The 12418-nt window shown below is 34.5% G+C and overlaps 2 protein-coding genes across 3 annotated transcripts in view; both read left to right on the plus strand.

The window, feature by feature from the left end:
• The first annotated feature begins 891 nt into the window (after nucleotides 1-891).
• LOC101890554 (cyclin-K) lies at nucleotides 892-2510 on the plus strand. The gene has a single exon (XM_005188621.3). It carries the CDS (start codon nucleotides 903-905, stop codon nucleotides 2286-2288), a length of 1386 nt encoding a protein of 461 aa, XP_005188678.3. The 5' UTR covers nucleotides 892-902; the 3' UTR covers nucleotides 2289-2510.
• A 3929-nt stretch (nucleotides 2511-6439) lies between these two features.
• The window catches only part of LOC101899712 (protein vein), a 217580-nt gene continuing 211601 nt past the window's right edge, over nucleotides 6440-12418 (plus strand). For both annotated transcript variants that reach the window (XM_059119563.1, XM_059119564.1), the window contains exon 1: nucleotides 6440-6783. The gene's annotated coding sequence lies outside the window, so the exon portion shown is untranslated. The remainder of the gene's footprint in view (nucleotides 6784-12418) is intronic.

Genomic DNA, 12418 nt, shown 5'->3' on the forward strand with positions numbered 1-12418 from the left:
GTATTTTGATAATTTTAGCTACATTATGAACAGATTTTTTCAAGTTTCGCATTTGAATAATGGAATAGCTTGTGACAAAAGTGACCTATGTAGGTCCACGTCGTCGTATTGTTTTTTTTTAAGAATCCTCTATTCCTGAATTTTTTAAAAATATTTCTATTCTATATCCCTCCTCCCATGAAACCACTGTGCCCCCCACACATTACTGCTCTGCTGGTTTAAATTAAAACAATTCAACCAACCAGCGTACGTTTTGTGCTCACTCCATCTCTCTTTGGCGAGGAATAAAGCAACAAAATATGTTCGCAACATTCAAAGCAGATGCAGCACTTTCAAATGAATGGTAAGGCAGTGGCAAAACCAGCACGAAGCATGCGGCAGAGAACAAGATGCAGAAGGCATTGCCATGAAGAACATAAGGGGTGTCCTTCATAAAAACACACACAGACACACGGACACAAAAACAGAAGAGCCAGAGAACGAACGAACGAACAGAGGCCCAACAAAATCAGGACAGATGTGTGAGTGGTTGGTTGGCTGGCTGACTGAATGGCTGGGGTGAGCTGGTGGTTGGAGTGCAACAATTTAAACTGGATTCCAACTAGATTTGTGTGTAAGAGGCTGCGGCAAACGACAATCCAACCAGAAAAAAGGAGTCTACATAAAGCAGAACAGATTGTGGCAAAGGACCAGTTTACGTTTAGACGTCACCAGAGTTGGAACTACAAGTGCGTGTGTGCGAGCAAAAAATAAAAAGAGAAATATAAAATTTGAAAGAAAAATTAATTTCAGAAAATTAAATTTTAAAGAACTTGAAAAAATTTTGAAAAAAAATATTGAAAAATTCTCTGACTTAAGAAGTGAAGTGAAAAGTGTTTTTCCCGCTGAAAAGGACTAAGCCAATGAACATGATAATGGATAGCAGTCATGCCCATGCAATACAACGGACCTCTCCATTGCGGGAGTCGGCCACAACTCCGCCATCACAACATCCACATGCACACATTCACAATCAACATTTGCAACAAACTCCCAAGGATTTACAAATTTCAACAACTCCACCAACACCCCCGAATGAGGATAGCAATCAAATGTCTCCAAGGACACCGCAGGCGACAACTAATCCCAAAACCACAACCCTGAAGCGGTCCTTTGATGTGGCCTTCCTAATGATGCCCGATGAACGTTTAAAGGCCTCACAGGTGTCGCAGGAAAAACAAAAGTTGCAACAGCAACAACAACAGCAGCAACAATATCAGCCACAGCCAGCTAAGATACCAAATTTGCGCCAATATCCACAAATCACGGTGAGGACTCCTCGCATTTACGATGATCCCACCTTGGTAATAGCCTCCAGTGATTGGGAGTCTCATCCCCTGAAAAGTGCTTTTACCAAAGTCAACTCTCGGCTGGAGTCTCCGGGTCAACCTGCACCTCCCTTGAGTCCAGATCAATTGAGCTGCTCCTCAATGAGTCCCCCAGTGGCCACAACTCCACCACGCTCGGCCAGCGGCAGTAGTAATGACATTATTTCCATCGACAGTTTACCCTCATCTCCGGCGGCTCTTTCACCCACAATGGGTTATCAGAATTTCCGCCCAGAATACTCGCCAAATGGTGCATTTCAATCGGTGCAAAATCTCCAGGCCCATCGCCTAAAGCAACAATTCTTATATCGCTCCCCTGTCATGAGTCCCGAACATCAGGCGGCACCACCACCAGCAGCTAGCCCACCCGGATTTATTCCCGTCTATCCAGGATTTCCATTTCCACCAAATGCCGCGGCTGGTATGCCTCATCCATTTGGGCCACTACCACCGCCGGAAATAATGCCACGCATGGTACAAAATCCAGCCGCCGCGGCCATTCTTTCCACTCTCATACCGCCCACCTTGGCCTCCACGTTTACGCTGACCGCCCAAAATGTTTGTGCCAAGTGTAACATAAGCTTCCGCATGACCAGCGATTTGGTCTATCATATGCGTTCACATCACAAAAGTGAGGTATCGGCGGATCCGAACCGCCGCAAACGGGAGGAGAAACTTAAATGTCCTGTTTGCCAGGAGTCCTTCCGGGAACGTCATCACCTGACACGGCACATGACGGCTCACCAAGACAAGGCCAGTGATCAGACCAGTGGAACACCACCCAACTCATCTCCTAGTGGTGGTGGCAGTGGCGGCCAAGGTGACAATGGGAATTTCCAACAACAACACAACAATATGCCACGCATGAATTCCCAACGCTCCTCGGCGTCAGCGGCGGCTGCTGCAGCCTACTCGAAATGACTAAGGAACGAGTTTAATTATTTCTAAAGCCGACGGCTCAGGCGTTGAAAGTGTTTTGCAGTCGGATTGTTATTTTTTTTAGTCGGATGACAAATTTTTAAATATTTTAATTATTTTTTTTTTGTTTAAAAAAATAATTATTAATAATTGTGCATTTTGTGATATTAAATTAATACAACAAAGATATTAAAGGCTCATAAGTTGACCGATATTTTTTCTGTTTTCAACTCTCCCCAATTTTTAGCTTTAAGCCTTATTGAAATGTTTATTTTTCCGAATTTGTTTAAATAGTTCGTATGTATGTGTATTTTAAATATTTATAAAAAAATAGATTTAAGTATATATAAAACTAGTTTAAATTGAAAAAAATATATATTAATTCAAAATTAAATAATAAAATATATAAATAATAAAAAATTGAAAATTAAAATGAAAATTTTTGACTTTCTAAGAATAATTTTTGTGGAAATATCGGGAACTCAAATCTGGATTTCTAAATATATACAGAAGGACATACAAAGCACACTATGCTTAAAGGACTATCGGAGATTCGGTAGGTGGAATATGAAACATTTTTCAAGGGAACCAAAAGAGGACTTTAAAAAAATGTTTTCAGTCACAAAAATAAGACTTGTAAAGGACTTTTCTAAAGGACTTTGCAGCCACAAACATAGATTTTTGGAATATATTTTATAAAGGATGTTTAGGAATATTTAAAAAGGATAATTGGAAATGTCTGACAATTTGAGGAATTTTTTTTTTAAAAAGACTACCACATCCACAAATGTGGAAATTTTTATATTTTTAAAGAAATGCCAGTATAAATTGAAGACATATATAAAAAATCGAAATTATATCATAAAATTGAAAATTTAAATGAAAAGAATAACTTTTAAGGGAGCATGAACACGTAAACAAATTTTTTTAATATTTGTAGAAGTACAGCAGAAACTTACTTTGCCTTAAATGTTATCAGAGGTTCGCAGCGTAGATTTTCAAATATTTTAAAGGGTTATCAGAGCTTCAAATGGGGAGCTTTTAAACATTTTTTTAGAGAGGCATTCTGGGACTTTTATATTTTATTTATTTATTTTTTTACAGCCACAATAGTCGTTTTTTTTTTAATAAAAAATATATATTTTCTAAAGGATGGTGAGGTATATTTGAAAAAAAAAATCTGAAGCAATAATCGGAAATGTCTGAGAAAATATCTGTTTTATGATCATCTTCTAAAGCATAATAAAAAATTTTGAATAATATTTTGAAAGGGAAGGACTGCCATTTTAAATTGAAGAGATATAAAAATTCAAAATTAAATAATAAAATTGAAAATTTAATTAAAAAAATGTTGACTTTTAAAGAATTATTTTTAAGGGAGAATAATAATAATACTTTGTCTAAAGGACTACCGGAGGTTCGAATTTTTAGCACTTTTTCTAAAGGACACAAGTGAGGACTTTTATTTTTTTTTTAAATTCACAAAAAAAGGCTTTTAATTTTTCTTTATTTAATGGCTATTACATCGTGCGTGGTTTTTGAAAAATATTTTCCAAAGGATGATTAAAAAAAAGTGTCAGGAATGGTAAAAAAAAACGGAAAGCAGGAATGGTGAAAGGATAATTGGAAATTAATGATAACATTTCTATTTTAGGAATATTTTTTAAAGCATTATAAAAAATTTTTGAGGAATATTTTCAAAGGTACTTTGCACAGCCATAAATGTGGTTATTTTAATATTTTTAAAGGACTGCAAGTTTGAAATGATATCCTATATAAAAAGTGGAAATTAAAAACTAAAATAAAAAATAATGACTTTCTAAGAATAAATTTTAAGGGAGCATCGGAGACCCAAAGGATATTTTTTTATTTATAGAAGGAGATCAAAAGCTTACTTTGTCTAAAGGACTGTCGGAGGCTCGAAATGTAGATTTTTTAACATTTTTCTAAAGGACTATCAGAGTCACAAATAAGGTATTTTAAATAATTTTTTTAGTCACAAAAAAGGATTTAAAAATATTTTTCTGATGGATTTTACAACCACAAAGTGTAGAGTTTTAAATAATATTTTCTAAATGACATTGCGGAATGGAAAGGGTATTCGGAAATGCCTGATAACATTGTTATTTTAGGAATATCTTCTAAAGCATAATAAGGAATTTTGACAAATATTTTCAATAGTAGTTAAATACAATAAAGTTAAAATAAAAAATACAATAAATATTGATTATCTAAGAATAGTTTTTAAGGGAGCATCAGAGACATAAGATATTTTTAGCATTTTTCTAAAGGACACAAGAAAGGACTTTTAAAATGTTTTTTTCAAAGCCACAAAAATGCTTTCAAATACTATTTTCTGAATGGCTATTACATCGATAAACGAGGATTTTTGAAAAATATTTTTAAAGGAACACTAGGAATGTCTAAAAAAATTCTGAAATGTATGAGAATATTCTTATTTTGAGAATATACTTATTTTTGTGACTCTTTAGGAATATAAGAACTAAAACTATTACTGATATAACGGCGCAGTTTTTAAAATATTTTTGCAAATACTACCATTGTTACAAAATTTAAATTTTCAAAATGTTTTGACATATTTTCTAAATGAGTGCCAGAGCCATAATCGTTGTTTTTAATGAATATTTATCATCTGGGACATAGTGTTTAATTTTCATACTTTTTTGTATTTTATAGACCTTGAATTGATACATTAAAAACTGGTTTGAAATCACACCACAAATGTGGATATTTTAAGAATAAATCCTGAAGGACTATCAGTGGTATGGAATGCGGTATTTTTAAAATATTCTTGTAAACACCATCAGTGCTAAAAAGATGGATTCCTTTGAAATATTTATAGAAGAGGAGTAGATGGTTCTAAAATTTCAAATATTAAAGATTTTATTATTTTTAAATAAGTGTCAGAGCTTCAATCTTTTTGTTTTCATTTCTTTTTAAGAATATTTATTATCAGAAACATAAATTTCATATTTATAATGGCCTTTAAATGGCCAATGAAACCGTCACACGCTGCCCGAATGTTGCTCTGCGGCGAAGCGCTTGCTTGAGGTGATCGACACTTTGGTATTTTTAGTGCCAACCTTGCTTTCCAAAATACTGCAGACACAACAGTCCAACGGATTGGTATCCGGAGATTTTAGTGGCCATTGTGCGCTGGAAATGAAGCGAGGAACCTCATTTTGTAACCATTCTTGGGTGGAGCGTGCTGAGTGCGATGGTGCTGAGTCCTGTTGGAATGTCAAATGGCCAAAATGTTTGCGTGCCCAAGGCTTTAATACATCCTACAGAATATTTTCGCGATAATATTCGACATTTATTCTGATTAATAAGATCGAAGAGAGGCCGTCGGCTGTTATGGCGACCCACATCATCACCAGTTTTTTTATCTCACCTTGTATATTGTACCTGTCTTGCTATATATCCCATATCTCGGCTATCAGCATCACTGCAGGTCAGAAGCGGCCTTTTTTTTTGTATATGTGATTTCGCCATTTCAACCCCTAAATGTTTTACGATTATCTCCAAAAATAATAGGCTTCTATTCCATGACCCTTACACCACCTCAATTTTCTATTTCGTGAGGATCAATGCATAATTGCGACCTGTAGAGTGATAACAAATTAACATGGACAGACGGACGGACGGACATACATAACTAGGTCGACTCAGCTCGGCGAGGTAGGAAGATCCATATATAGTTTCTTTTGTCGGCGTTCAATATTTCGAGGTGTTACATAATTTTTGACCCAATCAAACTTATAATACACCTAGTGTTGTAGGGTATAACAACTTAGCAACCAATGTTTTGTGATTTTTACCACTAAGATAAAATTAAATAATTTTGTGACCTTACTGGAATATAATTTTGGGCTCGTATATTTTGTGGGCTACTGTAAATTTATTATTATTATTATGGCTACAAACCATTTTCTTAAAATGCAATATGTCAAGTCTTTACGCATTTATTTATGTCTTTGGATATGTTTTGTGAAATTTTATTTCCGTTCTATCTCATTTTCGTCTCAAATAACCGAAATCCTCATATCAATATCATTATTTCGTAAATGGCAACCCTAAACCTTCATTGACTTTTAGTTTATTTTTTGATTTTGGTCAAATCGGTTGTTCCTTTCATTTTCGGTAAACGGTTTTCGCGAAATTGTTAGTTTTATCTGCTATTTATTCAAGAAAAATGTGTGCTGTGTGTTATTTAGACAAAATTATGTTTCAAATCAGTGCTCAATTCCATCAAATGTTTGTGTTATATGTGTTCGGAAAAATTGCAATTAATTGCGTTATGTAATGTGAAAAAAATGTATTATTTTATCTCAGTTATTCCTTCTTTCGTTGCTCTGCCACTGCGCTCGTCGACGTTAACGTTTGTTTCTCGCTCGCACTGCTAGGCTCTCTTACTCCGTGCTCGATTATCATAGAATTTGGGAGAGAAGAGAGCTGAATTCACTGAACTTTGCAGGTAAGTTTTTTTTGGAGAGAAATTTCGTTTTCAAAAAAGTTAAATAACTAAACTAGTGTTGCCAAGGATAAATTGATTAAAAACTGGAGTTTGCTTAAAATTAGTTCACATGACGGAAATATTATCTCAATATTAAATATTTGTATACCCTCCAATTATTCTATGCAGAGTATATTAGCTTTGCCATTCCGTTTGTAACTCCTCGAAATATTAGTAATAGACACTTTAAAGTATATGTTCTAGATCAGCGTAAAATTCTAAGACGATGTAGCGATTCTGTCTAGCTGTCTGTTGTAATCACGCTATCTTTCGAACGAATTGAGATTGTAGGCTAAAATTTTGCATACATGGGCCATGTCGGTCCCAGTTTTCATATAGCCCCCATATAACGGAACCTCCCGATATTCGGTATTTTGATGATTTTAGCGACATTATTCAACGGAATTATTTCAAATTTGGTATTTGAAGTTCGAAATGCATACTACAGCATGAGACAGAAAATTACCTGTGCAGCTTCACGTCTTCGTATAGCCCCCATATAACGGTACCTCCCGATATTCGGTATTTTGATGGTTTTAGCGACATTGTTTACCGGAATTATTTCAAATTTGGTATTTGAAGTTCGTAATGGATACTATAGCCTATGATAGAAAATTGTCTTTACAGGTCCAAGTCTTCGTATAGCCCCCATATAACGGTACCTCCCGATATTCGGTATATTGATGAGTTTAGGTACAATACCCACCGAAATTGTTTGAGATGTCGTATTTGAAGTTCGTAATGGATGCTACAGCCTGTGACAGAAAATTGTCTATGCTGGTCCAGGTCTTCGCACAGCTCCGATATAAGGGTACCTCCCTTTATACGATATTTTGATGATTTTATCTACATTATTCACCGTTTATTTCAAGTTTCGAATTTGTATATGGTAATGGCTTATGACAAACAATGCCTATGTAGGTCCACGTATAGACCCCAATATAACGACTATATTCGATATTTTTAAAATTTTTACAGTATTTTTAAGGATTTTATTTTTTGACAATTTCCAAATTCGTTTCAAATGGTGGAGGGTATTCAAAGTTCGGCCTGGCCGGCAGTAATGCTTTTTAACTTGCTTTAATTCAACATCAAATTCTTTTCAAAGACTTCAAAACAAGAAATATTTGATATGAGCACAGTTTGAGATATCAATTTTTTTTTAAATTTCTGCCAAATTTCAGGTTGACCCCTTTAAAGAGCATAAGTTCTTAGAACGACGTCCACAAGTCAACCATGCACCATTTTTTCAATTAAAATCGACACATTTCGTTATGCTTTCGTAATAATTTTTACAAATAGTTTCCCTTATCTCCCCCCACCACCACCCCTCATCCATTGCCACCTAACATACGTTTCACTCGTACAATTTTTGTATGGTCATATTATTCTGTTGTCACCATTAATTCTACTTGTTCCCACAATTGTTATACATTTTCCTTTTTTTTTCGGAACAATCACCATCATCGTCCTTATTAACTTGTCTTGTTTTCACAAAACGAATGAATTGAAAAATAAAGCCACGAAGGAGAAGTAGCGAAGGTTCCCAGGATTTGCCAACAATTTATGTGGTTTAGTTATTGTTTAATAGTCTGGCGTTGCAAATTCTATCAGACTGTAACGAATTCCAAAACAAGAATCGACTCAAACCAATCGTCGTTGCCAATGGAATTTCGGGGGGTGGCTTCGACTGCTGCTCCCGGCTGATGAGCCTGAACAAATTTCAATAATTTAGCGTATCAAAATGAAATTTACATCCCAAAAGAATACATTTAGATTTCTCAATCATCATAACCGCGGAGGGGGGGATGTGCAATGGGAAAATTGAAAATTCGTTGGCACGAGCTAGAGAAGTGAATTGTTTTCGGTGAATAGTGTTCTCATGGGAGAGATAGAGAGTTTTATAAATTTAAATATTTTAAGAAGCGATTTAAGTAGTTCAAAGGTTAGTGGTTTTAAACAGATGTCGAATACCATGCATTATGACATCCTTAAAATTTTGAATAGATATTCATGATGAGAAAATGTTAGATTATAGCAGTCGGAGGATAAATTTTAGTTAACAATATATTTTGGGCATATACCACAATCTTAAACAAGAATTTTTCTAACAATATATTACAAGGTATTGCCGGCTTGGATAGCCAGAAAGGTGAGATTGTTAAGAATATTTGAAGATGGACTATCAAAGAGGATTTTTTGAAGAATTTTTTTAGGCGGGGTATCAAAGCCAAAAAAAAAAAAAAAAAAAATTAGAAATTGTTGATAATACTTTGAGAGCCACTGTAAAATCAAGAGATAAGGGATTTTTAAGAAAATTTTGAAAGAAACTTAAAGCCAATACCAAGTCATTTTTACTAAACTGTTGTATCAAATAACATCAAGGCCAGAAAAAAACGACTTTAAACAGAATGTTGAGATGGTCTTAAAGTCAAAACCATATTTTTATAGAAATATTAAAAACATATTGAAAGGGAGTCGGAAACTAGGATTTTTTTCAATTTTTTTTTGACTCACTGTTAAATCTAGAAATGTGAATTTTTATACCCAACACCACAAGGTGGTCAGGGTATTATGTCTTTGTGCATTGTTTGTAACAGGCAAAAGGAAACGAGATAGACCCATAGTTCTTTTTGATGATCTGCATAGAATCACATTCTGAGTCGTTTTATGCATGTCCGTCCGTCTGTCCGTCTGTCCATGTATTTTTGTAAACAAAGAACAGTTCGCATTTAATGCCCTATCCAGATGCAATTTTGCACAAATCATTTGTTTGGCCCAAGGACGAACCCTATTGAAATTGGAGATAATCGGTAAAAATTTAGATATAGCTCCCATATATATCTTCGTCCGATTTGCTTTTTATTGTGCACCAAACGTGTAATATCAATCCGAATAGTATGGAATTTTGCACGTACGATCAGATTGGACCTGAAAATAAGTATGCTAAATTTGATCGAAATTGGTTGAAATATAGCTATTGCTCCCATATATATTGTTCATCCGATTTGTTATTTTTGTCCTCCGCAGCCGTAATATGCACTCTGTAACAACGATATTCAGGGAAATATATCAAATACAGCTCAGAAATACATTTGCTAAATTTTATCGAGATCGGTTCAGATTTGGATATAGCTCCCATATATAACTTCGTCCGATTTACGTTTGATTGTGCACCAAACGTCTTATATTTGCCGAAATTGGATGAAATTTGGCACTTACGACCGAATTGAGTCTAGAAACTAGTATGTCTAATTTGGTGAAGATCGGTTCAGATATAGCTATAGCTCCCATATACACTGTTCATCCGATTTGTCATATTTGTTACCCACAGCCGTAATATGCACTCCGTAACAACGATATTCAGGGAAATATATCAAATACAGCTCAGAAATATCTTTGGCAAATGTTATCGAGATCGGTTCCGATTTCGATATAGCTCCCATATATATTTTTATCCGATTTCAGATTAATTGTACACCAAATGGGCACAACAAGTCCGAATTTAAAAGATACAAATGCTTCGGCATATTTAGTCTTTGAACTTTAAATTATAATTATAATAATTCTCCCATAAAAACATTTAATTGTTATGTGCAGATATACTAAATTACCAAAGTGGTGTAGGGTATCATAAAGTCGGCCCCGCCCGACTTTAAGACTTTCTTTACTGGTTAAGAATATTTTCTGGTGGATTCTCAAAGCCAGCAACTTCTGTTTCGAAATATTTTTCAGAAATCAAATCAAACCACTAACTTGGATTTTGTTGGAATTCTTTTTGGCGACTGTCAAAGCCAGAAACATGGGGACAATTTTTGGACCACTGTCAAAGCCATAAACATTGACTTTTTGGAGAAAAAAATTTTAGTCACTCCAAAATCAAGAAAAGTGGGTTTTTAATATATTTTTGAGCGATTAAAAAAGTAAAAAACGTACAATTTCTTGAGAAATGGAATATCGATTATGAAAGCCTGAATCGTGGATTTTTATACCTTCAGCCTTATGGCTGTATACATCATTTGATACGACCAAAACGTGTCTAATCGAAATCGAAAAGAGTCAAAAAAATGAAATAACCACAGCATTCATATATAAGAAATACAGACCCGTCTCTTTTCAAATCTCACACATAAAAATCTTTTGTTGAAGCAAGATCTGGTGTGAAGATAGGATATATTGGTCCCCTCCTTTTGGTATCTCCCTCAGAGAGGGGTCAACATTTTGAATAACCAAAATATTCAAAAAGTACGAAATAAGCATTCGTTTCTCTCCAAACTTCACACTTTCTATTACTTTTAGTAACACAAGCTCTGGTTTAAAGATGTACCCTCCTTCGGGTACTTACCCACAAAGGTGTCAAAATTTTTAAAAATTAAAACGTTCATAAGCTAATATGCATCCATTCATAATAATATGCATCCGATTATCTTCAAATTTCACACACCCAAATATTTTTCTAACATAATATGTTGTGTGAAGAAGCTATATTAGTTCTACCAATACAAGATCTGATGTGAAGATGGAATATATCGACCCACTCCTTCTGGTACCTTCCCCACAAAGGTGTCAAAAGATTGAATAACAAAATGTTCATAAAATGCGAAAGGAGCATCCGATTCTCATTCTCAAAACATTATCCAATGACCATTCAAATTGAAAGGCTTCTGCCCCGTCTAAATCTCTTTTGTCACGCAAAATTCCGCATCGATTAGTCTATTATTGTGTCCTGTTAAGTAATTGCAAAATAAGGAAATTTTCTGTTTTTGGTACATTCCGATAGCCTCCAATAACAGTAGACTTTACTTTCGACCCTAACAGACGGACACACTAAGCTATATTGTGGCTCTAGGACCGATATTTTGCGGTGTTAACAACTTTTTGGCCCAATCAAACTTATAATACCCCCAGCGCATAGCGTTATAGGGTGCAGAAATCCGTATAATAGTCATTTAAAAAATATATTAAAAAATTCAGATTTAGTGCTCACGAAAATCAAATTTTTGGTCCCTCAGATGTATCTTCAGAAAAAAACTTATAAATACACGTAAACTCCTCATTTTATTCCCCCGAAAATATTGTAGAAAGCCGTCATAAACATCGTCGGTTGAATAAATTTAAAACTTATTTTTAAGAATCCACGTCCCGGTTCCTCGAAAATACACGTAAAAACCAACGGTTTGGTCTAAAATTAATATTTTATTTTTTACCAATATTTTTCAAATTCAAAATACTTTTTCTAAATAATTAAAAATCTACATTTTATTCTTTCGAAAAATTAATGATTTTGTCCCTCAAAAATATTCTAAAAAATTCCTCAAAAAAAAATCTTGAAATTCCTCCCTTAGATTTTTAGATTTTTGCATGTCAGTCCGTCCGTCCACGTAATATTGTGAACAAAATGCAGGTCGCATTTATTATCCGATAGAGATGAAATATTTGCAAACAATATTTGTTTGGCCCAAGGACGAACCCTGTTGAAATTGGTGATAATCGGATTAGATTTAGATATTATGCACCAAATGGCTAATATAAGTCCAAATGACGTGTATTTTGTTACATCCCACCGAATGAAGTCTAGAAGCAAGTAAATCAAATT

This window comes from Musca domestica, unplaced genomic scaffold (genome assembly GCF_030504385.1).
Source record: "Musca domestica strain aabys unplaced genomic scaffold, Musca_domestica.polishedcontigs.V.1.1 15, whole genome shotgun sequence".
NCBI lineage: Eukaryota > Metazoa > Arthropoda > Insecta > Diptera > Muscidae > Musca > Musca domestica.